The sequence below is a fragment of the Equus przewalskii genome, chromosome 4 (assembly GCF_037783145.1).
Source record: "Equus przewalskii isolate Varuska chromosome 4, EquPr2, whole genome shotgun sequence".
NCBI lineage: Eukaryota > Metazoa > Chordata > Mammalia > Perissodactyla > Equidae > Equus > Equus przewalskii.
The window spans coordinates 89,401,431-89,428,799 of NC_091834.1; the positions used below are offsets into that span (position 1 = coordinate 89,401,431).

Below are 27,369 nucleotides of genomic sequence, written 5' to 3' on the forward strand. Positions count from 1 at the left end.
TTACTATTATATTTATCTTTAGCTAGGAGATATCTTAATAATATTTGAATATGATTTAGAAAGTTCAGTATATTCCAGAAAAATGAGCTCCTTGAAATTTCTGACCTATAGTTAATACATCTAAACTCAGTAAGATTGATTATTTTATTAATTTCCAGGTACATTTCAACATTTTAACTCTTCATAGTCTCATGCAAGTTGTGTTAGCTGAAATAATTAATTCTTGCGTATCATTAATCACTACATCTTGAGATCCTTTTTAACCAGGAATAGAGTTCTTTAGTGAATGGGATTCATATTTGGAAACACCTTTCCTTGCTAATTGACAATTTTATTTTTTAGACTAAGAAGACCATCTAAGAATTATTTATGGGTTCGTCTTACCAGAAATGGCCTTTTGCTTTTTTAGCTTTTGTTTCTATCGTTAGTAGAAAGAGCCCTAGCCCGGGAGCCAGTTGAGCTGAGTTCCAGTCTTGGCTCTACCACTAGAGTTGTATGCCCACAGGCAAGTCACCTGACTTAGCTGGGCATCAGTTTTCCCATCTGTTAACAGAGGAGTTAGATTAAATGACCTTTGTGGCCTTTTTCAAAGTGTAAATTTTTAAGATCTTAGGATCCATCAAGTAATTCTATTCTCTTGGAAATAAGACTACATTTTCAATAATATATTAATAAACTATCATTATTAGCCCTACTCATTAATTCAACAATTCCTATATCTATTTATTTCCTACTTAAAGACCTTATTGTTTTTATTTATTAAATATATAATTGGAAAAGTTCCTTAGGAACTTGAAAAGTAGTATGCTATTTTGTGTGCTTTCTCAAAATTTTGTAGTTCAGAGTTTAGGAGAAGCAGTTATTGAGAAGGTGGTAATAGTATAGAAAGTTGAATGTAATACAAAATTTACCTCATAAAGGTCTAATTATAGATTATCTGACAAGAAAATACTTCTTTTGTTGTGTTAACCCGGCTGCCTTATCATGAATAAACTTCTTTAGGTAACAATTTAATAGACCTTGTTTCCAATGTACCGTTTTCATTACATGATCTTATTTATTTTTTTTAATCATGGTAGCCAAAAAATGTTCAACAACATGAGAAGGTTCAGAAAGCCAGTACAGAAGGAGTCGCCATCCAGGGTCAGCAGGGGACCCGGCTTCTTCCCGAACAGCTCATTAAAGAGGCCTTTATCCTCAGTGACCTTTTTGATATTGGAGAATTGGCAGCTGTTGAGCTTCTCCTCGCCGGTAGGTTGACATTTAACTGAACCTATGGTAAGGTAGTGCAGAATTATAAAATTGTTTACTCGCACTTTAAAATATTACATCATTTAGATTGCAAAATGGTTTTTAAGTACGTAGTTTATTTTAAAAAACATATTCAAAATATTTCCTTTTGTTTATCTTTGAGTTTAGGAAGGCTTTAGTGATTGGAGTTGTTAAAGGTAATTTAACTGTTTTAAGATAGGCTTTTACATGGTAATTTACTAGCAAAGAATAACTGGCTGCATCTCAGAAGTTTTATCGCACAAAGCTTTAATTGCCATATAATGAATAAGAAGGTATAGTCACTACTTTTTTGGAGTTTCTTTCTCATGGGGGTGATTCAGACAATGAATATGTCTAAAAAAAGATAATTTCAATAATACTGAATTCTAGGAAGAAAAGAACACAAAGCAGTGGGATATAGAGGGTAGGAACTGATGCGGGGCAACTCTAAATAGGACACTTAGAGAAGGCCTCTCTGGGTTTGGGACATTTAACCTGAGACCTGCATGATGACACAGAGCCAGAGTTGTTGGCGAAGAGTGTTCCAGGCAGAGCAGACAGCGCGTGCTTGAGGTGAGCACGAAGTCATGCTAAAGGATAAAAGACCACTGAGCCTGGAGCATCAGGAGTGAGGGGGAGAGTGAAGGAACATGAAGATAGAGCAGGAATCAGATCATACTCCATCTTGCTGACCATGAAAAGTATTTGGACTTTATTCTAATTGCAATGGGAAGTTGTTGGCCTGGGCTTTAAGCTGAAGAGTTACAGAATCTGGAATAAGTTGGAAATTATTTCTCTGGCTGCTATGTAGAGAAAAGATTGAAATTTCCATAAAATAAATAATTCATTTTAATTATAATAGAGCCATGTGGAGAAGTCATGTGGGCCTTTTAGTTGAAAGAAAGTCTAATGTGTCTAAAGATACCTCGTGGCTGCCAAAGTCCTTTTTAACCTAAGGCTACATAAAAAGTGTGATTTTGAGAACGAGTAAGGTAGTTTTCCCGTTCTATGATGGAGACGTTAACTGGACATGCTTGAGTTTTGAGTTTAACTCAGAACTTTCATCTAGCAAACATTTGTTTCGTGTGTGCTGTGGGCCAGGCTCTGTGTTAAAACTTCAGGGATATAAAGATGGATAAAACTTCAGCTAGTGTAAAGGAGCTCAGGGTCTAATAATTGAGAAAGACATGGAAACAAATAATTATGACACCATTAGCTGCATCAATGTAAGTTTGTTGCAAGATTTAGTGACGGTACAGAGGGAAGTGGATTAAATTGACCTCATGTTGTAGAGAGTTTTCATGAAGATCATGAGGCTTAAGGCAGGTGTTAAAAAATGAGTACATAGGCATATGTCAAGTGCAATAGGTGTGCACTCAGGAGGACAAAGGGCGTCCAGAAGGAGAAATCACTGGTATAGAGGTGTGAGGCAGTGAGATGAATTTGGGTGACAGAAGGGTGTGAAGTGCAGGAGTGATTGGGCTAAGGGAAGAAAGAAGCCATGGGAAATGACACTGAACTGTAGGCGAGTTACTTTAAAAAAGACAAAGTGGAACTTATTCAAAGGAGAGCAGTTAAAAGGGCAAGTGAAATTGAAACATAAGAAAAGCTTATCTCATTTCCAGAGAAGACTCTAGGGAAAGAAATTTCCAAATATTTGAAAGATTTCATGTGAAAGAGACTAAAACAGTAGATGGATGTTTGAAGTAGAGGACCTTCAGGGCCCTGTAAACCCTGAGATTCTGCGATTTCTTTGAATTGAACATTGGTATACTGATTTTTGTCTCTTCCTAAACACATAAGAGTTTATTTACTAATTATTTCTTAACTTTCTTCTCTAGGAGAGCACCAACAGCCGCATTTTCCTGGCCTCACTAGAGGATTAGTAGCTGTTCTTTTATACTGGGATGGAAAACGATGCATTGCAAATTCCCTGAAAGCCTTGATACAGTCTAGACGAGGAAAGACATGGACCCTTGAACTCAGGTGTGGTGCTTCTTAGGATTTCAGGGGTTAATTAGAAATTACTTGAAGAGTTATAATTTTAGAAAAACAAAAATTTCTCATTGACGTGTACAATTTTAAGTAAAGTATGTAACATAAATTGAGTAATAAATACTCCCTTATTCTGCCAAGAATGACACAGTAGTTTAAACCTGCTTTATTTTTTTACAAATATAAAATAACTCAAGTTGTGGTTAGAAGCTTATTGAAACCCAATGATCTAGAAAGAATGAAAAGAGCTAGGTTATAATTCATCCTCGTTGTTTCCAGTAATGCAACATTATTGTCAAAAGAGCAGCAGGGGCTGGCCTGGTGGCGTAGGGGTTAGGTTTGCACTCTCCGCTTCAGCTGCCTGGGGTTTGTGGATTCGGATCCTGGGTGTGGGCCTACATGCCGCACATTAAGCTCTGCTGTGGTGGCATCCCACGTACAAAATAGAGGAAGATTGGCACAGATGTTAGCCCAGGGCCAATCTTCCTCACCAAAAAAAAAATAAATAAAAATAAAAAGAGGGGCCAGCTCCATGGCCAAGTGGTTAAGTTCGTGCGCTCCACTGCGGCGGCCCAGGCTTCGGATCCTGGGCGCAGACATGGCACTGCTTATCAGGCCACGTTGAGGCGACCTCCCACATCCCACAACTAGAAGGATCTGCAACTAAGACATACAGTTATGTACAGAGGGGGTTTGGGGAGATAAAGCAGAAAAAAATAAAAAAAGAATGGCAACAGTTGTTAGCCCAGGTGCCAATCTTTAACAAAAAATAAATAAATAAAAAAAATAAAAAGAGCATTTGCTGTGTCCATATAATGAGGACGTATAAACATTACTGTTCATTATAACTTTGTTTATTGATTTCTTTTCATTACAGTCCAGAGCTAGTTTCCATGACAACACGCTTTACAGATGAGCTGATGGAGCAAGGATTGACTTACAAAGTCCTTACTCTGGTGTCACAGATTGATGTGAACAATGAATTTGAAAAACTGCAGCGCGAGAGAGGCTTGGGCAGTGAAAAACATCGCAAAGAGGCAAGAGTTTGAGATCACTTCATGGTTGTCTGTGTCTCGGAGGCAGAAAAGTCATGATAATTAGAACATTCTTCTAATGCAGGCATACAAAAATTAGTAATGCGTGTTAAAGTGTGTAGGCAGCTGTGTCCATGAAATTGACTTGCAGTTGTTTCAGCTTCTTTCTAGTTACTTATGTGCCATTCTAGCTCTTTTTCTGGAATGAACTCCTCAAGAAATTGATTATCCCATAAAGGAGCTTGGAACTTAAGAATGAGGAATTAACATTAGGGTTTGTTCAGAATTCCAGAGCTGTGAGTTTAGGGTCACTCGTGGATTCAGATACATTTGTTTAGTTAGCCTTTGTAAAAGACAGTTTACATTGTGGAGTAAGACCAGGCTTCACTGTAATTTATTTATCCTGATAATCATATATTTTTATTTCTAGGTTTCTGATCTCATCAAGGAGTGCAGGCAGTCTCTAGCAGAAAGCCTTTTTGCCTGGGCTTGCCAGTCACCTTTAGGCAAAGATGACACTCTTCTCCTTATTGGACATTTGGAGAGAGTGACAGTTGAGGCTAATGGCTCATTGGACTCAGTGAATCTGGCTCTTCTTATGGCACTTCTCTACTGCTTTGATACCAGTTTTATAGAACAAAGCACAGAGGAACGTGATGGTATTGGATTTTATACCTATTAATGCGTTTATTTTAAAAAATCAGATTTAGAATTGTGGAGATAACATTTAAGAAGGGTAATATTTTAACTACTAAAATAAAAAAATTGTATATTTTATTCTTTTGTGTGCAATTCATCGATATTTGAATTTTTAGGTATAAGAGCACGTTTTAAAAATAATTGCAAGCTGTTAGGTGTTTCTTTTGTCATTTTGGGTTTTGGAATGGGCAAGTGCTAAAGGATATGTGATATGTTTTCATGAGTTATGCATGCCGAATTTACCTAATTGTTTGTTCTTTACTATTTATTTACATTTTAAACCTTTCATGAAAACATTCTGAGGGAGGATAATCATAATTCTTAGTAATATATTATTTTTGGCTTTTATTTTCTGTGAAGTAGGTAAAATTTCTCTTGGTAGCCTTATAAACAATTACTACTTAGAACTGAGGATCTCAAAAATGATTCCCAGAAAGGAAGTATTTATTTTAATTTTTTAAAATTATTTAATATTTAATCATTTATTTAATAATCCCTTTTAATTATTCCAACAGCTATCCCCTGTCCACTTTTGACTGTATCAGCTAGGTCTTCTCTCATTAGGTATGTGAGAAGAGTGACATTTTCCACTCATCTTTGGTGACCATCCTTAGCCATTAGGAAAGGCTTATTTAAAACACAACTACTCCTTACCACCAATCAGGTTGTCACACAGTATGTTGTATGTCACATAATAAGTGCCACCTGTTCTCAGATAGGAATGCTGCCAGTTAATGCATTGGTCAGATTTCCTGTATTGAATCAAATGAACATAGCATTAAGTAGAGGTAGGCTGTGTTAATGAAAGTTTAGAAGCTGGAACTTCGAAAAGCTGAGTGGAATGCCTGGAAAGTTTCATAGGTTTACTAAGATGTGTGGTTTTTGGCATTAGGTTGTAATTGTGTCAGTTTAGGGTACTTGTATTGATTAGCTCATTTAAATTATAATTTCTTAATGGTCATTCTATGTATCTTTGATTAACAAATGGGAAAAGTGAATTATTAATTAATGTGCAGTAGTAGACAGAAGCTTTCAAAATACAGGAAATTAAATAAAGAATGTATTATTCCTGGTTAAAGTTTGGGAACCACTGAACTAGTTATTCACAAGATGACATCAAAAGGAAGTATACGAAGTAGCAAAGTAAAATAAATGAAATTTTAGGTGGTCACTGGTGTTTCCAGTTATTTTAGTATTTATGCCAAATCCTGTGCTTGTTTGAGGTACCATAGTATAATTGAACTGTAAATTGGAAATTCTTTGTTATTTGGCTATTTTATTTATGTCATAATCAGAGTAGATAAATTATTTGCAATTTGCATCCTTTGTTTTGGTCAGCATTTTTTTGGGTGTTTTAAATTCAGGCTATTTACCTAGTAAAATTGTCTTTTTTGATCTTTAAATAACATTGATTTATATTTTAGAATTTATACACAAAAAATGAGTGGCTTTTATAGCTTAAAAAAATTTTTTTTTAATTAAGATTATGATAGTTTACAACCTTGTGAAATTTCAGTTGTACATTATTGTTAGTCATGTTGTAGGTGCACCACTTCACCCTTTGTGCCCACCCCCCCCTTCCCCTGGTAACCACTAATCTGTTCTCTTTGTCTATATGTTAACTTCCACCTATGAGTGGAGTCATACAGAGTTCGTTTTTCTCTATCTGGCTTTGAAATAACATAATAACTTAACATAATACCCTCAAGGTCCGTCCATGTTGTGAATGGGACGATTTTTCCTTTTTTTATGGCTGAGTAGTATTCCATTGTGTGTGTGTGTGTGTGTGTGTGTGTGTGTGTGTGTGTGTGTGTGTGTCTTCTTTATCCAATCATCAGTTGCTGGGCACTTAGGTTGCTTCCATGTCTTGGCTATTGTAAATAATGCTGCGATGAACATAGGGGTGCATGGGACTTTTGGAATTGCTGACTTCAAGCTCTTAGGATAGATACCCAGTAGTGCGATGGCTGGGTCATAAGGTATTTCTATTTTTAACTTTGAGAAATCTCCATACTGTTTTCCATAGTGGCTGCACCAGTTTGCATTCCCACCAACAATGTATGAGGGTTCCTTTTTCTCCACAACCTCTCCAACATTTCTCACTTTTTGTTTTGGTTATTTTTGCCATTCTAACAAGTGTAAGGTGATATTTTACTGTAGTTTTGATTTGCATTTCCCTGATGATTAGTGAGATGAGCATCTTTTCATGTGTCTATTGGCCATCCTTATATCTTCTTTGGAGAAATGTCTGTTCATGTCCCCTGCCCATTTTTTTCATCCGGTTGTTTGATTTTTTGTTGTTGAGCTGCGTGAGTTCTTTATATATTATGGAGATTAACCCTTTGTCGGATAAATAACTTGTGAATATTTTTTCCCAATTAGTGGGCTGTTTTTTTGTTTCAATCCTGTTTTCCCTTGCCTTGAAGAAGCTCTTTAGTCTGATGAAGTCCCATTTGTTTATTCTTTCTATTGTTTCCCTCATCTGAGGAGTTATGGTGTCTGAAAAGATTCTTTTGAAATTGATGTCAAAGAGTGTACTGCCTATATTCTCTTCTAGAAGACTTACTGTTTCAGGCCTAATCTTTAGGTCTTTGATCCGTTTTGAGTTTATTTTTGTGAATGGTGAAAAAGAATGGTCAATTTTCATTCTTTTACATGTGGCTGTCCAGTTTTCCCAGCACCATTTGTTGAAGAGACTTTCTTTTCTCCATTGTATGCCCTCAGCTCCTTTGTCGAAGATTAGCTGTCCACAGATGTGTGGTTTTATTTCTGGGCTTTCCATTCTGTTCTATTGATCTGTGCATCTGTTTTTGTACCAATAGCATGCTGTTTTGATTACTGTTAGCTTTTTAAAATTTTATTATAGTACACTTATAAAAATCACTGAAAATAATGAAATTAAAATTTAGGATTATTGTCTATTTCCTCTTTCATTTGTAGTTTGTATATAGTTTTTATTGTAGTATACTGTAAAGTAGTGTTCTTTTTGGTATGTGAAACATTATTGTTAATTGGTCATACTTCTTTGATGGGTGTACTCTGATTTTCTGATTTTTGGACGTTATTCCTGTATATCAAAAGTGAAAATTTTTCTGCTTTTTAGTATAATGGTCTATTTTTATTTTCAGATATGATTCATCAACTTCCGCTGTTGACGGAGAAACAATACATTGCAACAATTCACTCTCGCCTTCAAGACTCACAGCCTTGGAAACTGCCTGGGCTGCAAGCCATTGTTAGACTTGCCTGGGCACTGGCATTGAGGGGAATATCTCAGCTACCTGATGTGACAGGTAAATTGATTGTAGACAATTTTACTGTGAGAAACAAAATATCAACATTTAACGGCAGTTTGGAAGGGAGGTTATCTTTGTGTATGTATAAGCATGAGCATAGGAAGATATCTAGAGTTGCATTAAATGAAACTTTGTGTTGTTGTGAAATACAGACTTTTTTTTTCTTGTCTCCCAAAAGAAATTATGTGAAGTATTTTTTCCCTTTCTTGGAGCCAGTCACAATTCTGTTTTAGCTTCTTTTTTCCTTAAGAGTTTAAAATTTGAAATGACAGTACCACAATATTTTTTTTAATTAAAATTTAGTTTCTTTTTTTACATTTTTCTTCCTAGTTTTGTTCACGAACTAATTTTTCATACTGTGTCAAATTAAAAACTAGTATTATTTTTAAAGATTTTATTTTTCTTTTTTCTCCTCAAAATCCCCCGGTACATAGTTTTGTATTTTTTTTTTAGTTGTGGGTCCTTCTAGTTGTGGCATGTGGGATGCCACCCCAGCATGGCTTGATGAGTGGTGCCATGTCAGCGCTCAGTATCCAAACCAGTGAAACCCTGGGCTGCTGAAGCAGAGCACACAAACTTAACCACTTGGCCACGGGGCCGGCCCCTGGTATTATTTTTAAATGCAATATATCAGAAAAGAGATATTTGGGTCAATCAAGAACAGATGTGGAGGGACTGGCCCAGTAGTGTAGCGTTCACGTGCTCTGCTTTGGCGGCGCAGGTTCAGAGGTTCAGATCCTGGGTGGGGACCTACGCACTACTTATCAACCCATGCTGTGGCAGGTGTCCCCCATATGAAATAGAGGAAGGTGGGCACGGATCTTAGCTTAGGGCTAATCTTCCTCCAAAAAAAAATGAAGAACGGTTGTGGAATTCTGGCTTTTAACAGTCTGTTACCCACTATAGCGTATCGTATTCTGCTGTTTACATTCATGTATTTATCCTACTAATAGTGGTTTACTCTAACAGGATGAGAACTATGCTTTCCTTGTAATTTGGAGCCCAGAGAAATGTCACTTCTGTAGGTTTTTGTGGTAAATATGGAAAAGTTTTATTAAAATTTACAATTCATGTCAATGTTTTCTAGTCTTAGAGTGTCAGCAGATTCCAGTATCTTATCAATCGTATGTTTTCGGAACATTTTGTTCACTAGTGTCATGCTGTTCCCACGGGGTCTGCAGAAAGCTGTTTTTGTTAGGAGTCTTTCTTTGGCCAAGCATTTTCTGTGTTAAAGCTGATGGTTGGTGAATTAGACGTTTACATTCATGTGCAAGTTCTGTTTCTCAACTCTACCCCTTAATTCATTTACAAGTCTTATTTCTGGCATAAAATTACCCTTTAAACTTTTTAAAAATTATTTTTTATTTTTTTAAAGATTTTATTTTTCCTTTTTTTCCCCACAGCCCCTCGGTACCTAGTTGTGTATTTTTAGTTGTGGGTCCTTCTAGTTGTGGCATGTGGGATGCTGCCTCAGCATGGCTTGCTGAGCAGTGCCACGTCTGCACCCAGGATTCGAACCAGCGAAACCCTGAGCCACCGAAGCAGAGCATGCGAACTTAACCACTCGGCCACTGGGCCATCCCCCTACCCTTTAAACTTTTAAGTATATGTGACAGTTAATCAAATTCATATACTGTAATTTGCTGTACCATTGCCCTAATCTCAAGAGGCACAGTAGAATATGTTATAGTTTGCTATAGAATAATAGATAAGAATAGTCTAGGAATCCAGACCCTGTTTCAAATCCTAGATCTTTGGCTACTTAATCTCTTTAGTTTTACATGCTTATACCCCTTTATAAGCTTTGATAATTAGGGCTATTATAATGAACATTTTTAAACTATAAGCATTTTTCTATTTGTATTTTAAAAATTGATAGAAAAGAAAAATTATCTTATATTGCAGAAATGGTCATTTCTTGAAATAATCCAGACAAGTTTTAATGAAGATCTCAATTTTGAAAAATTAGTTCCTACTTTCTTCATAGACTTCTGAAAATTTATCAAATATGTTTATTACATTATTTTATAAAAAACGTTTTTAATTTTACTAAAGTTTATAAAATTTTAATGTACTTTTTTAGACATTAAAACTCAATTTACCTTAAGATGTTAATGCTGCTTTATTACCTAATTAAATAGTCTTCAAGAAGTAGTTCTTGAATTGATCATCTTGCAATTTTTTTTTTATTGAGTTAATGATAGGTTACAATCTTGTGTGATTTCAGTTGTACATTAATGTTTGTCATTCGTGTTGTAGGTGCACCATTTCACCCTTTGTGCCCACCCCCCACCCCACCTTTCCCCTGGTAGCCACTAATCTGTTCTCTTTGTCCACATTTTTAAATTCCTCATAGATCATCTTGCAATTTTAATTCCACTATTTCTGAATTCAAGTGAAGGTTTGGAATTAATCATTACTGTTATTAATATTTAATTAATGTTAATTAGTAATTTTAGTAGTCATAATTATTAGTCATAATAAAGAATTGAGAAAATATTTTGTTCTCAAGGAGTTTGTATGGTATGGGTAGATATACAGGCTGTGTTTCAAAATGCAAAACAAAACATAAGCCAGAAAAAACTGCCACTCTTCTGTTTTCCTCTGGTTGAGACTATCCTGGCTTATGTCTATTCCTGACTTTCAAGGCACTGAAAATGTATTTTTAGTAGCACACTATGTATTTGATCTCTATGACAGTCAAGCAGAATAAGCTATGTAGCAGTTCTTTTCCAAAGGCAGATTACCACGACATTACCTAGCAATTTTATATTTAAAATTTGAAAGAAGTAATGGACAATGTATTTTTTTTAATCTTTTTTTTTTTTTTTAAGATTTTATTTTATTTTTTTCCTTTTTCTCCCCAAAGCCCCCCGGTACATAGTTGTATGTTCTTCATTGTGGGTTCTTCTAGTTGTGGCATGTGGGACGCTGCCTCAGCATCGCTTGATGAGCAGTGCCATGTCCGCGCCCAGGATTTGAACCAACGAAACACTGGGCCGCCTGCAGCGGAGCGCGCGAACCTAACCACACAGCCACGGGGCCAGCCCCTGGACAATGTATTTTTTGATGGAAGGACGTCATCACCTGTGACATATTTTTTACCCAAAAAATTGTATGTAGTTGATCAAGCTTCTCTAGATCAGACTATCCATTTTTAGTATACTCAGAGCACAGGCAAATATATTAAACATACCACTGGACTGCAGTGCCAGACCACGTTGTGGAAAACTCTAGAGGGTGAAAGACCCACTGTTTCCAGCAAATACAGGGCAAGGGAAGAAAAAGACACGGGAGGAGCCTGCAGATGTTCCAGTTGATTACGACGTGTACAACTTATTTTGATACTGATTCTCTCAAACAATTACGCAAAAGATAAAAAGCAAAAGACCAAACCAAAATATTTCATAACGTTTGTGAGACAATTGTAAATTTGACCATTATCTGTATATTTGATACTGAAGAATTATTTTTTAAGATACGATAATGGTATTGTGTGTGTATGTGGTGTATTCTTTGTGTTTTAAGTATCTTTTTGAGTTGTGTACTGAAGTACTTATGAGTGAAATGTTAAATTGTCTGGAGTTTGCTTCAGTCTAGTTTAGATGGGGAGGGGGAATGCATGGAGATCTAGATGAAATAAGACTGACCGCAAATGGCTAAAACTGGAGCTAGGTGATGGATATGTGGAGGTTCATTATACTGGTCTTGTCTATTTTTAGATGTCTCAAATTTTCAAAATATAAAGCTAGAAGCATTGCAAGTAGACCAGTGTGTCTTTAGGTTAAGATTCAGTTCTTCAAGTTTTGCTAGTTGTTTACCAAATTAGTAGAGCAACTTAACTGATCATGTTTTTGGTCTTCACTTGTTGGCTGTGAAGACTTTTTCTGAATGATCTAGTTCATTTCGTTGAGATTAAAGCCTTAGGATCATTTTAATATTTTAATAATAGCTCCCTGAGTACATCAGTGTTGCATGATACATCTCTAAAATAATTTTTTTATCACTCCTCATGTTATTTTGAAGAGCATGTGGTTTTCTAATGTACTTTTTCAGTAATTCTTAGGGGTTTGTGAGTCAGTTATAGTTACACACAGTCTTATTTTGTGCATAGGACGTGCTAGAATGTTGAGAAGAGTTCTGAATTTTGAACCATCAGCAAAGTATTATGAGATATTATAATGTAGTTTAATAACTTTTCCTCCATGTGCTGTTTTTCTAAATATATTTTTAGCACTGGCTGAATTCACAGAAGCAGATGAAGCAATGGCAGAGCTCGCAATTGCTGACAATGTTTTTCTGTTCCTCACTGAATCTGTGGTGGTATCAGAAAACTTCTATCAGGAGGAATTTTATATTCGTAGAATCCATAATCTCATCACAGATTTCCTTGCGCTTATGCCAATGAAGGTAAGTACAATAATGTAGGATGAATAAAAAGTAGTAGAAGAATTTTATAAAATAATTTAAAACTGATCAATTAACTATGTTTTGACAACTAATAAAATCTTTTATTATAGACTAAAATTTGGCAGCAGTTGTGTTACAGCTTGTTAATTAGTTTGTGATTCATCAAAGTGAAATAAGACCCATTCACTGAGAATAAGCTAAAAGGAAGAAATATTTGACATTGAGAATGGTTTATAATGAGAAAGTAATAGGCAAATGAAAATGCTTCTATGGGTAGAAAATTATTAACCCTATGCCATCCTAGAGATCGATGCTGAGGTAGCTTTATTTAATACTTTTATATGTGATCTGGAAGATATATAGGGAAAAACCTCCAGTTTTATAGATAATTGTTTAGACTCTTAATTATAGTGCATAAATGGGCTTCTGTGTGGATACAGGTAAAGTAATGGATTTAAGAAACTAATGCAAAGGTTAATTTTTCCTTTTTTTTCATGACGTGACTAGGTGATGGGCTGCCCACCCCTACTGAGGTTACTTTTGAATAAGGGGCTCGAGCTATAACTTTGATCCAAAAAAGGGTTCTTAGAACCATTTCAGACAGTTCCTACATAGTATATGTTCTGTGTGCCATTTTATGCCAAGGAAGCCCTCAAAGTGGTGACAGGAAGTAAATGAGGGTGTAAAGCCCTATGAAACCACCTTTTTTTGTGTATAAAAAAAAAGGACCCTGAAAGGCCTATACTTGTATTAGAGTTGTCCAGTTCTGATGCTGTATCTCTTGAACAATAAGGTAAATGGAAAAAGTACCCAGAATGGCCACAATCAAGGAGTTAATTGCTTATTCATTATGTAATGAATCAAGTGTTTATTGAGTTTCTTCTGTGTTCCAGGTACTATGCTAGGAGTTGTAAAGAAGATAAATAAGTAGGAGCTTCATTCCCTGCCAGCAAGGAATGTATAATCTAGTTGGAGAAATAAGATATGCACAGAAAAATATAGGTAGTAAGTAAATGAGAGGTATAGACAGCAAATTACAATGGATTTCTTTAGGCTAAGGATAGCTCACTCAGGACTGGAATTGTCAAGGAGTATTTAACAGATAACTTGAGCCCTCGTCAACCTTGAAGGACTTGATAGATTAACATCACAGAATTTTGGAATAGGAAGAAATCCTTTGATTTTACATTTGTGGAAATGAAGTCTTAGAAAGGTTAAGGCTTAAAGCTTTTCCTAATTATTAGTCTTTAGGACTTTGGTTATGGAAAGATAATGGTCATCTGGAAAGATAAAGGAAGAGAGGGATTTGAATAGACAAAATCATAAATGGCTTGACTAAAGTGAATTTTATTCACACAATTCTAGGGTACTAGAATTTCGTTAATAGATATAGTGCTATATAGCTTATCTATTTCTTCTTGAATGAATTTTGGTACTTTGTGTCTGTCAATGAATTTGTCCATTTCATTCAGATTATCAAATTGATTGGCATAAAGTTATTCCTGTATGTTACTTTTTATGTCTATAGGATCTGTAGTGATGTTTCTTCTTTCATTCCTAATGTTGATAATTCGCTCTTTGTTTCTTAATTAACCTGGCTAGAGGTTTATCAGTCTTAATTGATTTTTCCAATGAACAGCTTTTGGTTGCATTGATTTTTTTTTTTTGTATTTTCTTTCACTGTTAGTGATTTCTGACCTTTATTATTTTCTTTGTTTTGCTTAGGTTTAATTTACCCTTAGCATTTAGTTATTTAAGGTAGAAGCTTAGATTTTGATTTGAAACCTGTCTTTTTCTTAAATATAAACATTTAGTATTATAAATTAGTCTCTAGTTACTGTTTTAGCTGCATCACACAAATTTTGATATATTTTCTTTTTTATTCAATTTAATATATTTTCTAATTTTCCTTGAGACTTATTTTATCAATGGGTTATTTAGAAGTGTGTTGTTTAATTTCCAAATATTTGGGGGACTTCCAGATATCTTTCTGTGACTGATTTCTAGTTTATTTCTGTTGTTGTCAGAGAACATATTTTATAGGATTTCAGTTATGTTAAATTTGTAAAGATTTGTTTTGTGGCCAAGAATATGGCCTATTTTGGTAAATGTTCTATGTGCATGTGAAAGGAATGTATGTTCTGTTGCTGTTCTGTGGAATGTTCTATAAATGTCAATTAGGTAAAGTTGGTTGATGGTGTTGTTCAAGTCTGCCATATCCTTACTGGTTTTGTGTGTACTTGTTCTATTATATATTGGGAGAGGAGTGTTGAAATCTCCAGCTGTAATTGTGGATTTGTCTAGCTTTGTTTTTTTTTTTAAGGGAGAAGTAGTTTCTTATGTCAGTTGGCATTTAGTTGACACAAATATTGTAAGGCAGTGGTTCTTTTTTTTTTTCTTTTTGAGGAAGATTGGCCCTGAGCTAACATCTTTCTCTACTTTATACACGGGATGCCTGCCATAGCATGGCTTGATAAGTGATGCTAGGTCCACATCTGGGATCGGAAACAGAGAACCCCGGGCTGCTGAAGCAGAGCATGCGAACTTGGCCGATATGCGACTGGGCCAGCCCAAGGCAATTGTTCTTTTTTAAAGATTAGCACCTGAGCTAACATCTGTTGCCAGTCTTTTTCTTCTTCTCTTCTTCTTCTTCTCCCCAAAGCCCCCCAGTACGTGGTTGTATATTCTAGTTGTAGGTCCTTCTTGTTGTGCTATGTGGGACGCTGCCTCAGAATGGCCTGATGAGCAGTGCCATGTCCCCTCCCAGGATCAGAACCAGCGAAACCCTGGGCCGCCAAAGTAGAGCACACAGACTCAACCACTCGGCCATGGGGCCGGCCCCCCAAGGCAATGGTTCTTAACCAGGCTTATGATGTCCCCTAGAGTGTGTTTGGGAAATGAGTGGGGCCAGTTTTGCTTGTTACATTGACTGTAGTGGTGTTATTGGTAGTTAGTAGGTAGTTCCAGAGATGCTAAACATCTTGCAGTGTTCAGGATTATCCAACCCAGTGAAGAAATGGCCTGCCCAAAATGTCAGTTATTGAGAAACCCTGTTGTTAAACTCAACTGATCTATAGTGGAAAACGCATTGAAACTTTAAGATATTGTAAATTATAGATAATAACGTTGCAATAAAACTAGTATATTTCTTCACATCATTAAAGTGGAATAAATATTTAAACAATGTTTTTCTTTTATATATCTCTTGTAGACAGTTGTCTGATTTCCTGATTATGAATACATATAATAAGTTTACATATTAAGCCATATGTAATAAATTTAACAGGTGAAGCAGTTGAGGAATCGGGCAGATGAAGATGCTCGAATGATTCACATGAGTATGCAGATGGGTAATGAACCCCCCATTTCACTTAGAAGGGATCTGGAACACTTAATGCTCTTGGTAAGCCATTCTATTGGATGGATTGTCATCTTCCTCCTTCCATTATTTTTTCCCTAACTTTGGAAAATTTCTGGTCTAATATCTTAAATATACAAGTAAGTTCAATAAAAATGTAAAGTTTTATTTAAAACTAATTTTTGAGTTACAAGCTTTTTTCCACAATCTTTGTTTACTCTTTGCAGATTGGTGAGCTATATAAAAAGAACCCTTTTAATTTGGAGCTTGCTCTAGAATATTGGTGTCCCTCAGAGCCTCTTCAGACTTCCACTATCCTGGGCTCTTACCTTGGGGTGGCTCATCAGCGACCCCCTCAACGCCAGGTGAGCTCTTAGTTTTTCTACTTTTATACTCTGGGACAGTAATTGGGAGTCTTGAAAACTTGAAAAATGTCATTTCCTGATGTTATTGCTATTAACACAAATAAACGCCAGTGTAATTTTTAGACATTTATACTTTTTCCTTTTGTTTAAGGAAATTTGAAACTCTTAAATTTAAGTTCTGATCATTTTGGGGTTTATGTAGTCAGCCTTTTATTAGATACTAATATGTGTCGAATCATTAGAGACAGAAAGGTGTCCTCTTTCTGAGTTACTTATTTGAGCTATGGTATTATTTATTGGCATTAGTCTGTCCTCTACAGGCATGGCAATAACTACTATCCATTATTCTTGGCGAGTTGGGGAAGGTAGGAGAGGTACAAGTACTAGAGGAAAAGGCCTAGGTGTTCTAATTGATGACAAAATGCCTGTGAGTCTGTAGGAAAAAGTCCATTTTCTATCCTATGTTGACTGAAGTATGGTATGTAGTAGCTAATAAGATGGATTACCATATCTGTCTTCATCTTTTTTGGGATTTTCTGTTCTAGAAGCTTTCACGTTATATAATTTTCTCTTATAGTAGAATCTAACTAAGAGTAGACAGTTTTTTTTTTTAACTGTATTTCTTACATTTATTGTTCCACTTTTTTCCCCATTTAAAAAATGTTTTGGAGAAAGATTTATTAAAAATTTTTAAAGATTAACAAAATACCTCTATTATGAAAGTTTTCAAACATATGGAAGAGAGAAGAGTTATAATGAACAATCAACATCTTAATTTAACCACTATTAACATCTTGCCATGTTTGCTGCTTCTACTACTATAAATTCTACTACTTTTATTTTGCTGAGGCATTTTAAAGTAAATTATAGGGAGCTTGACGTTTTACCTCTCGTTGGTTGAGTTTATATCTCTTAAAAATAAAGGATATTTTTCTATATAATCACAAAACTGTTGTTATACTTATTAGGTTTAACAATAATTTCCAGAGATGTGTACATTTTCAGTTCTGAGTTCTAACTAATTAGTCTGAATAGTATTTTTGGTTGTTGATAATAGATTAAAGGTATAAGCAAGAGAAAAGGAAAAGGTACAAAGTGGACTTATGAAACAAGAGTATTGGTGAGGACACAAAGCAGAATGTTTAGGTTACTATCAAAAATTCTTTTGGGGCCAGCCCCATGGCGGAGTGGTTGAGTTCGCGTGCTCCGCCATGGCGGCCCAGGGTTTTGCCGGTTCGGATCCTGGGCATGGACATGGCACCAGTCATCAGGCCACGCTGAGGTGGGGTCCCATGTGCCACAACTAGAAGGACCCACAACTAAAATACACAACTATATACTGGGGAGGATTTGGGGAGAAAAAGCAGAAAGAAAAAAAAGATTAGCAACAGTTTTTAGCTCAGGTGCCAATCTTAAAAAAAAAAAATGCTTGCACCATACAAAAAAAAAATTCTTTCAAGTTTCTAGTTCTTCAAACTAAATTTGACTGGAATTTAGGAACTCCGAGTTCTAGGAACTCTGAGTTCTAGGTGTATCTTTGAATTTGCTGATTAATTTTAGATGAGTAAATTTCTCCAATTGTTCTTCAGTGAGCATGTGAGTAGTCTTATGTTCTGTCACATTGAGATGTTTTTAAAACAATGTACTTTATGTTCGCAAAGATATTATTCTATAATTGCATTAAATTGCTAATGACAGGCTTGAAAATGCAATTTCTTGTAGATAGAATACCAGATTATTTTGTCTTTGGGGGGATTGAATCAGAGCACTTAATTAGTTTTAGTTCATATATAGTCTTCATCAGTTAGTCCAATATTGGCTTAAAGTTAAGATATGCTTTATGTAAACTATTGGTTTTTTCTTTGTTTCAGGTTGTCTTGTCAAAATTTGTTAGGCAAATGGGTGATCTGTTGCCTCCAACTATTTATATTCCTTATTTGAAAATGCTCCAGGGATTGGCCAGTGGGCCCCAGTGTGCCCACTACTGTTTTAGCCTGCTCAAAGTCAATGGTAGTAGTCATGGTAAGAAAAATCTGAATATTGTCTAAGTTTGTTGTGACGTTCTTGAGTTCCGTATCCCCCTGTCTATCAAAGAATATTGGTTATTTGTGCTAAGTTCAACCAGGGCTATAAATTATTTTCATAATGGGGAAAGCAGCACACCAGTGGCTTTATGTACATTGATATCTTGATTATGATCTCACAGATTGGGGAATTTTACTATCTGCTTTCTAAAATACATTTTAGTTTAAGAAATCAGAATTGATATACATAAATTTTCAAGAACACATCTGGTGCTCCAAACAAAATATATATACTCTTGCCACCTAAGTTTGATTTCTTTAATTTATCTTCATAAGTACTTGTTTTCTAAATTTCGGTTCTCATAGTTTTTCTTTGGACCCTCTCCCAATTTCCTCATTTAATTTTCAGACTTGAGTCTGCTTAAACCAAAAACACTGTGAAAAGGGAAGAGAAAGAAATATTTATTAAACATCTGCTTTGTTAGGTAGATATTATTACTTTCATTTTTACATGTGGGGAAACTGAGGTTTAGAGAAGTTAAGTAATTTACCCAACATCACAAGTGCTTGGGGAACCATGATTGGAACTGAGATCTGCCTGGCTCCTAGGCCAGTGTTTTGACTACACTATCAAGGCTTGCTTGTCTTGGATTCTCTGCTTTTGCTCCCAGTGCTTAGTATGTAATGGAGTAGTGCAATTTACAAATCTAGACTGTAGTTTCTCTCTTTGGGAATTTAAGCTCAACATGTGGGAACTATTCAGCAGGAAAAGCAGCCTTGTACACTTACATGACAACACAGAGAACTCTCCTGGATGTGAAGTAGGTAACTGATGTCCAAAGTAATTTACCTTTATTTTTACATAGGCACCACTCATTCTTGGCCCTATGGAAAAATTAATCCATTTTCAGCACACTGCTTATCTAGGACAAAGGCAAACAGAGTTTATTGTTTTAAATTTATTTTCTTCCTCTGTTTCCAAGGAAATGCTTAGACATTTTTGAAAGAAAATTCTGTGCTGTGTTTCTTTACAGTTGAAAATATTCAGGGAGCAGGTGGAAGTCCTGTTTCTTGGGAACATTTCTTTCACTCCTTAATGCTTTACCATGAACACCTCCGGAAGGACCTTCCGAGTGCAGATAGTGTCCAGTACCGTCACCTTCCTTCACGTGGCATCACCCAGAAGGAGCAAGATGGATTGATTGCTTTTTTACAGCTCACATCTACCATCATTACTTGGGTAGGTAACTCATCCAGAGCATGAGAGAGTATAATTTTGTTTGTATTCCAGCACAGTGGCATAAAGAATATTATTAATTAAGAAGAAAAGTTATTTACCAAAATACTCTTTTTTTCTCTCTTTACACCAAATATCTTACCTGCCACTACCGGATTGGTCTTTGTAAAAAACATTATTTTCGTTACATAATTTCCTCCCTCAGAAATCTCTTCTAGTTGTTTCTTTTCTAGAGCAAAGATAAGTTGCTCAGTCTGACATTCTCTCTGAAGGATTGGAATGGTGTCTTCTAACTTTTTGGTTTTTCCAATAACGTTTAACCTTATTATATATCGAAACATAAAGTTAGTAATTATTTCTCATTGAATTAAAATAGAGTAATACTTGATACTGTATGTGTGTGTATATACATATCCATTTTTTTCTCAGAAAAGGACAAGATATTTATTCGTTCATATATTACATTACAGTAAAATATATTACGTTGTTGCAGGAAGGATTTAAAGTGCCTAGATAAGATTTATGTGACCGTGGCAGACCATTTATCTCTGTTTTTATGTATTATTTTCCATGCTTAGAGCTGTAAAAAATAATTCTACAAAGGCTATTTCTCCTCCGTTCTTTACATTGACTGAGCCTGTGACTGGATTTGACCCACTGGGAGACTTCAAGCACAAGTCATAGGCTTATCTTTGCTTTAGTATGTATTAAGCCTAGAATACTCAGTATAAGTGCTAGCAATTTAGATGACTGTTGGTCATTTTCCTTAGCTTTTAAAACTGGAAAGTCTTTCTTGTCCATTTTGTGTTCAATTCTCAGAGTGAAAATGCTCGTCTGGCACTCTGTGAGCATCCTCAGTGGACGCCTGTTGTGGTGATCCTGGGACTCCTGCAATGCAGTATTCCCCCTGTTCTAAAAGCTGAACTACTGAAGACACTTGCAGCTTTTGGAAAATCTCCTGAAATTGCTGCTTCCCTCTGGCAGTCATTGGAATACACTCAGGTAGTGTTATGAGCTCTTATTTATATTATTACAGTTTGGAAAGTGAGACTTTATAATAGAAGCAAGAACATCCAATTTGAAACTTGTAGTATACCATAAACTTCCCACTTAGAAAGTTAAGGTTTTGGTACCGAGCATAACATCAGAAAGTAAGCTTGGGTTTTTCTCTTGGATCTGTTGACAACTTCATTAGGTTACTGGAGATTGGGTCTTCTCTTAAGACTTTGTTTTTCAGTGTCTGTAAGATATTAATAAGTGGACAGAACTCCTCAACTCTCTCTTTGAGACCAGGCTGATAGAAGCCTTCAGAAGTCATCTGTCCTCATTACATGTGGGGAATGCCTGTTTTTCTTTTCTGCTTCTCCCTTCTGCACCCTTCCTGACCCATACCAGAAGAGTGAACTATCAACTTCTCTTTCTTTAGATATAAGAACTATTGGAATTTTTCTGTCAATCTATAGTTACTCTATATGTGGTAAAGTAAAAGAGGAAAAAGAATGTGCTCTATAGAGCTATCTCTAGGAAAATGGTTAGATGGAATGTGTTTGTCTTAGAAATAATGCAACATAAGGAAGTCTGTGATTTGAATGCATTCATAGAAGCAACCTTTTTGAAGGAGTATTCTAGTTATTTTCTAACATATGTGTCCTGAAGATGTTAATGATACTTTATTAAAAAAGCAAAAATTAAGGGAGTTGATATGTGCTGAGAGGCTGAGCCACTTTTTGTTTAGTATCGATACTTTATTTTTTCATTTGTGAAGTGTATCAGTACTTGTCAGTGTTCTAAGTGCTTAGTGCTTCTTTATACCTAAGATGAAATGTGACTGGGTTTAGATTATTTCTATCTTTAGAGCAATACTTTTTTTAAAGGATTCCACCTAATAGTATATTCTCAACTTGCAAGATAGTTAAGTAAAATGACATTAAGTATAGTTAATTATGCCCCTAGCAAGGTCAGGACAGAACATCTTAACTCAAACTTCTGCCCACATAAGAAACCTGTTCTTAACAAATTTACTTCTTGGTTTTCTGGTGCCAACAGAACAGTGGGTTGTAAACAGATCAGTGCCTTGAAAACTGGTGAGATTTCATCTCATAAATCCTTTCAAGCTTCATTTCTAGAATATCTGAGAGGAAATTTGCTGGAAACATATCCTGTGTGCACTTAGAAATTACTAGTTTTCTGAAGCCTGGATAATTAGAAGTTCTACCTGAACCTGAGACAATTGCTAATGAAAATCCATCAGACTTCTCGCTTGTCATTTCTAATTGACATTGTAAGATGTGTGGATGTGGTGGGTAAGGCATGACTGTTATATTGCAGAGCCACTGCTTTTCCTTGTTGAATGAGGAGTGCTCCTAACATCTCATTCTTATTTTTAAGATACTTCAGACCGTAAGGGTTCCAAGCCAGAGGCAAGCTATTGGTATTGAGGTAAAGTTTTCCTTTTAGTTTAAATGCTATATTCACATGCTAAAAAGACTAAGAAAAATTATCTTACCCTCTTAAGTTCCTGTAATTTTCAAATTTAACATATTTTCGTTTGAAGGGTTTTCTGATCAGTATTGAAATGGAAATGAAACTTTTTATGAAAAGAACCAAAATACCTTAGGTTTCAGAGTTGGAAAAGGATGTTAGTTACATGGCAGCCATCCACACTGAAAGTTTGGTTTGAACTCAATTTAATTAGGTTACTTGGGTCAACCTGAGGTATGAATTTACATGTTTTAGTTTCTTCTCTCTGTCTCTGCTCCCTCTTTTTCTTTTTATTTGTTTTTTGAGGAAGATTAGCCCTAAGCTAACTACCGCCAATCCTCCTCTTTTTGCTGAGGAATACTGGTCCTGAGCTAACATCCATGCCCATCTTCCTCTACTTTATACGTGGGATGCCTACCACAGCATGGCTTGCCAAGTGGTGCCATGTCCGCACCTGGGATCCGAACCGGCGAACCCTGGGCCACTGAGAAGCGGAATTGCGCACTTAACTGCTGCACCACCAAACAGGCCCTCCCTCTCTCTTTTTTAAAGAAACATATAAGATTTATATTTTTTATTTAAAGTTGGGAACAATATGTGGGAATTTTAAATTCTTCCATCCGATTGATCTAGATTCATATAATACTTCTGTGTCTTTTCCTCTAAATGAAAAATGGTAATATCTGTTAAGTGTCTTTTGTTGTGATATTATTAGCAATATTAATGAGTTAATGTCTGCAAAATGTTTTGCACTTTATAGCTGATAGTTGTATATTACTAAATTTTCTTTATTTTTCTTTGGAAGGTTGAACTAAATGAAATAGAATCGCGGTGTGAGGAATACCCGTTGACTCGGGCCTTTTGCCAGCTTATTAGTACCCTGGTGGAGAGCTCATTTCCTTCTAATCTGGGCGCTGGACTGCGGCCCCCTGGCTTTGACCCTTATTTGCAGTTCCTTAGAGATTCTGTGTTTCTCCGATTCCGCACAAGAGCTTACCGGAGAGCAGCTGAAAAGGTTATGTTCAGAGAAAAACTTTTTTCTCTTTATTCCTTTATTGCTGCTTTTTCTTTCATTAAAAGTATAAGATGCTATAAATTCATTTTAGCTTTTGAAAGGTAGTAAAATTTATAGTCTTGATACTGAAATGTCCATGGTCTGATTAGTTTATATGCATCAAAAACATAAATTTGCACATTTAAACCAAAGCACTGACTTTTTTAGTGATCAGTAATTTAACTGATATGAATTCATAGTCATTCAGATCCTTAATTGAACACATTTTGACCAAAATTGAACCAAAAATGTTACACCTTTGTCAGTTGAAAACACTATCCTTTAATGGGATGATTTAGATTAGGGATTGAAACAAATTTAAACTTGCACACCAATTTCTATTGATTAATAGCACTTCTGGGTTGTGGATTCTTGGCTTAGAGGGAAAGCATATTATGATCTATTAGGTATGGATGCTATGGATGGATAGAAGCTGAGGGAGCGCTGACATATATGTACATATTTGCTCTGGTTGCAACACACTCACAACAGAGCTTATCGTGTATATCATCATATGTAATTCCAATATTACTGGGAGGCAGGTACTATTAATATTCCCATTTTACAGATGGAGGCTTAGCAAGGTTAAGGAACTTGCCTAAGGTCCAGGACCAGGATTTGAACCTGGGACTCTGATTCCAGATCCAAGCTCATAACCGCTAAGCTATGTAAGAGACCCTTCCAGGTTCTGACGTAATTCACTTTAGTCTATAATACTGTTTACTACCTCACAGAATACCCTTGGATGTATCTTGTAGAGACATTTCTGCTTTATTTTTATAGTTTGCTGTTTTCGAACCTGTTGGGTTTATTTGTTGTTGTATTAGCGATTATAGAAATAATTTAGTTCATGCTAATTTGGGACAATTAGGAAAATACAGAAAAATATAAGAAGAAGTTATATCACCCATAATCCTATTGCCAAAGGAAGGATAACTATTTCTAATCTTTTTCCTATGCATATATACTTAAATTGAGATAATTAGTTACATTAATTTGTATCCTTTTTTGGCCACTAAACATAGTATCATGAGGATTTTTTTCATGCCATTAAAAGATTCTTTGAAAACAATCTCTTTAATGACTGCATAATCATTACTTGTATCTAGCATAGTGTTTTTATTCATTACCCTATCATTGGACATAATTTGTTTCTAATAGTTCCAATTAACTAAAGTTCATTTTTTGTCAATTGCTTTATAAGTTTTGCTTCTCAGGTAGTAAAAATAAACACTGAAGGGGTATACGTTTTATTTAAGCCTTAGAATTGCCTCGTTAACATATATTTCCTTATTGGGTGAAAATAGTAACAGAACTATGCCTTATTCATAAGTCATTTCAGATGAATAATGGCTGCTGATAATTTCGATCTCTTCAAAGTGTTCTGGTACTTTTTTGCATTTGTTTTAAATATCCTATTTGTCTTTTCTTAAAAAGGTCATTATGACCCAAGTGTTCAGAGGTTAAGTCACCATGTTCTTTCCTGGTGTTATTTTGCACCCGTGCACATCTACATTTCAAGTGCTGCTGCCTTCCCCGGCTACCAGTGATTTCAGTTCCACACGACACATTTACCCTAAGAAATTCTCCCTCAATTTTCTGAATTTATTTCACTTGAAAGTGTTCTTCAGGTTTAACTTGTATCACTAGATTTTAGAGCACTAAAACTGTGATTTGGATTGAGATAAATAACAGTGTTAGAGGCAGTGTATATATTTATCAACTCTAAAATCCAACATTATGTGGTGCGAAACCTTGTTTATTTAAATAAGTGACCTTAAAAATTTTGCAAAATATGGAAAAGTGAATAATTTAAAAATAATTAAAAAATCACACTGTATAGTCCCAATTCCCGAAGTTAGCCTTGATAAAATTATGTGCAGTGGAAATAATGATTTTAAAAACCATCCTGTCAAACGGTTACCATACTCAGCCTTATTAAAATTCTATGCAATGGATTTTTTAAACAAAGTTCTAATTTCACTGTACATTTTTGTATGTTTTTCCTTTGGCATAATTATTTTTCCTTGTTGTTGCATAGCTTTTAAAAGTATTTTTAACAAAGAGGTGATAATGGGGTCATTTGGGGCAAGCCTACCAATGATTGTGTCTTCTTAATTTCTTTGGCTAGAGCCATGGGATAGAACGCTGTTCTGGGAATTAGAAGGCCAGGGCTTGACTTCCAGTACATTTGCTGCCAAGCTTTATGGTCTTGGGGAATCACTCATTGCTCTCAGCTTCACTTGATTCACCTGTGAAATAAGGGCGATTAGATGAGATGATGTCTCAGATAATTTCCAGCTGAGATTCTTAGAGAACATTATGAAATATTTGACACTTTGGAGAAGTGTCCAAATCTGGTGTTATTTAATTATAAATTCAATATGACTAGATTTACTAAGTGCTTTAGATTTGTGAATGAAGCCCAAATATCTGCTATAGAAATGTTTCTTTAAGAGTAATGCTTTTACAAATGTTTTACCTTGAAAAATTAGCCAATACGTTATCCTCTAGCAAAATAAAGCAAAATGAATTGGGATTTCTATAGTGCTTATCATAAATGAATAAAGTAGACAAGGGACTTCACTCATTTTCTGGAGAAAAGTGGGAGGAATAAAAAGCCTAGGAAGGCTATCACCTTGGGCTATTTTATTGTTACTGAAATATTTGTGTCTTTCTATAGTGGGAAGTTGCTGAGGTTGTTTTGGAGGTGTTTTATAAATTGCTCAGAGATTATGAGCCTCAACTCGAAGATTTTGTAGACCAGTTTGTGGAGCTACAAGGTAATTTAATTCTGTTACTTTCAAACAAAATGTTGGCTATTTATAAAGCTATTTATAATTTATAAATTATGTGAGATATAAATTATTTCTAAGTTTATAAATTAAATTAGAATTTAATCTTTCTTGTTGCATTGTTTTAGTCATTTTAATTGTTCTGAGCAAGAGGAAATAAAGTAAAATTTTACTGAATGGAAGACAAGGACACCACTTTAGAGATTCTTTAATGAGTTAACATATAACAGGTGACTAACTGCTATGAGCAGATCAGCCCTTTTGGGAATTACCACTGTATATACAGTTTGTATCATTGTCTCTAAATTGAAACTTGCCTTCCATTTAATTTACAAGTCTCATACATTTCATATAAATCAAGGATGTGACAAAAATACTAATTCACCATCTCCTGGACTATGTTATGTTCTATTTAGGAGAAGAAATCATAGCCTATAAGCCACCAGGATTTAGTCTGATGTATCATCTTCTGAATGAGTCACCAATGTTGGAGCTTGCTCTTAGTTTACTGGAAGAAGGCGTGAAGCAGCTTGATACCTATGCCCCTTTCCCTGGTATGTACCTGAGTGCCTTCATGTCTTGAAAACAGTGTTGATATTTTTATCTTCTGTAAACTGGGAGTTTGAAATAAATGATCTCTGAAGCTCTTTTTCACTGTAAGATTCTCTCTCTCTATCAACAGTGGTATTTTCAGTGAATCATACAGTAGAAGTATATTAAAAGTGAAACAGACTAAAACACCGGCTCTCACTATAACTGTCTCACTGCAGGGTCTTTTATACGTAATTATATCTTTCTTTCACTTTAATAATCTTTAACATGCCTACATTTAAATCTAAGTACTTTTTGTTTTGTTTTCCATATAGTATTTGTAAAAGTACTTACTGTAGGGCCTGATGCATAGTGTTCAGTACATTTCATTTAATATCATTATTACTACTAATTATTATCATTTATTGAGTACTTACTATGCATTTGGTGCTTTTAAAACCACATTACATGTGTTAACACATTTAATCTGTACAAAAGCCCTATGTGATAGATACTGTTATTTCCAGTTAACAAATAAAGAAATTGATGCACAAAAAGGTTTCATATCTTTCCCCAGTAAGTGTCAGGGCTTGGTTTGAACCTAGCAGTTTGGCTCCAGAGCCCATGTATTTTAAATTTCAATGGAGGGATTATAGGTGATCCTTGTTTATATTTTCAGCTTCTTTATTTTCCATAGTGTGTATGTATTACTCTAAATCAGTTTCTCAGCCTGGACACCATTGACATTTTGGGCCGAATAATTCTTTGTTGTGGGGGCCGTCCTGTGCGTTGTAGGCCTCTACCTACTAGAGGCCTGT

General features: G+C 35.4%; 1 protein-coding gene across 4 annotated transcripts in view; it reads left to right on the plus strand.

The window, feature by feature from the left end:
- Nucleotides 1-27,369, plus strand: part of NUP205 (nucleoporin 205) — a 79,380-nt gene that overhangs the window by 8,733 nt on the left and 43,278 nt on the right. For all 4 annotated transcript variants that reach the window (XM_008534968.2, XM_070617822.1, XM_070617823.1 and 1 more), the window contains 15 exons: nt 1,080-1,251; nt 3,114-3,258; nt 4,145-4,304; nt 4,732-4,960; nt 8,129-8,293; nt 12,531-12,706; nt 15,993-16,109; nt 16,292-16,429; nt 18,301-18,451; nt 19,488-19,693; nt 20,510-20,692; nt 22,079-22,129; nt 22,977-23,186; nt 25,909-26,008; nt 26,437-26,574. In XM_008534968.2, coding sequence (XP_008533190.1) covers nt 1,080-1,251; nt 3,114-3,258; nt 4,145-4,304; nt 4,732-4,960; nt 8,129-8,293; nt 12,531-12,706; nt 15,993-16,109; nt 16,292-16,429; nt 18,301-18,451; nt 19,488-19,693; nt 20,510-20,692; nt 22,079-22,129; nt 22,977-23,186; nt 25,909-26,008; nt 26,437-26,574 — 2,341 coding nt within the window. The remainder of the gene's footprint in view (nt 1-1,079; nt 1,252-3,113; nt 3,259-4,144; nt 4,305-4,731; nt 4,961-8,128; nt 8,294-12,530; nt 12,707-15,992; nt 16,110-16,291; nt 16,430-18,300; nt 18,452-19,487; nt 19,694-20,509; nt 20,693-22,078; nt 22,130-22,976; nt 23,187-25,908; nt 26,009-26,436; nt 26,575-27,369) is intronic.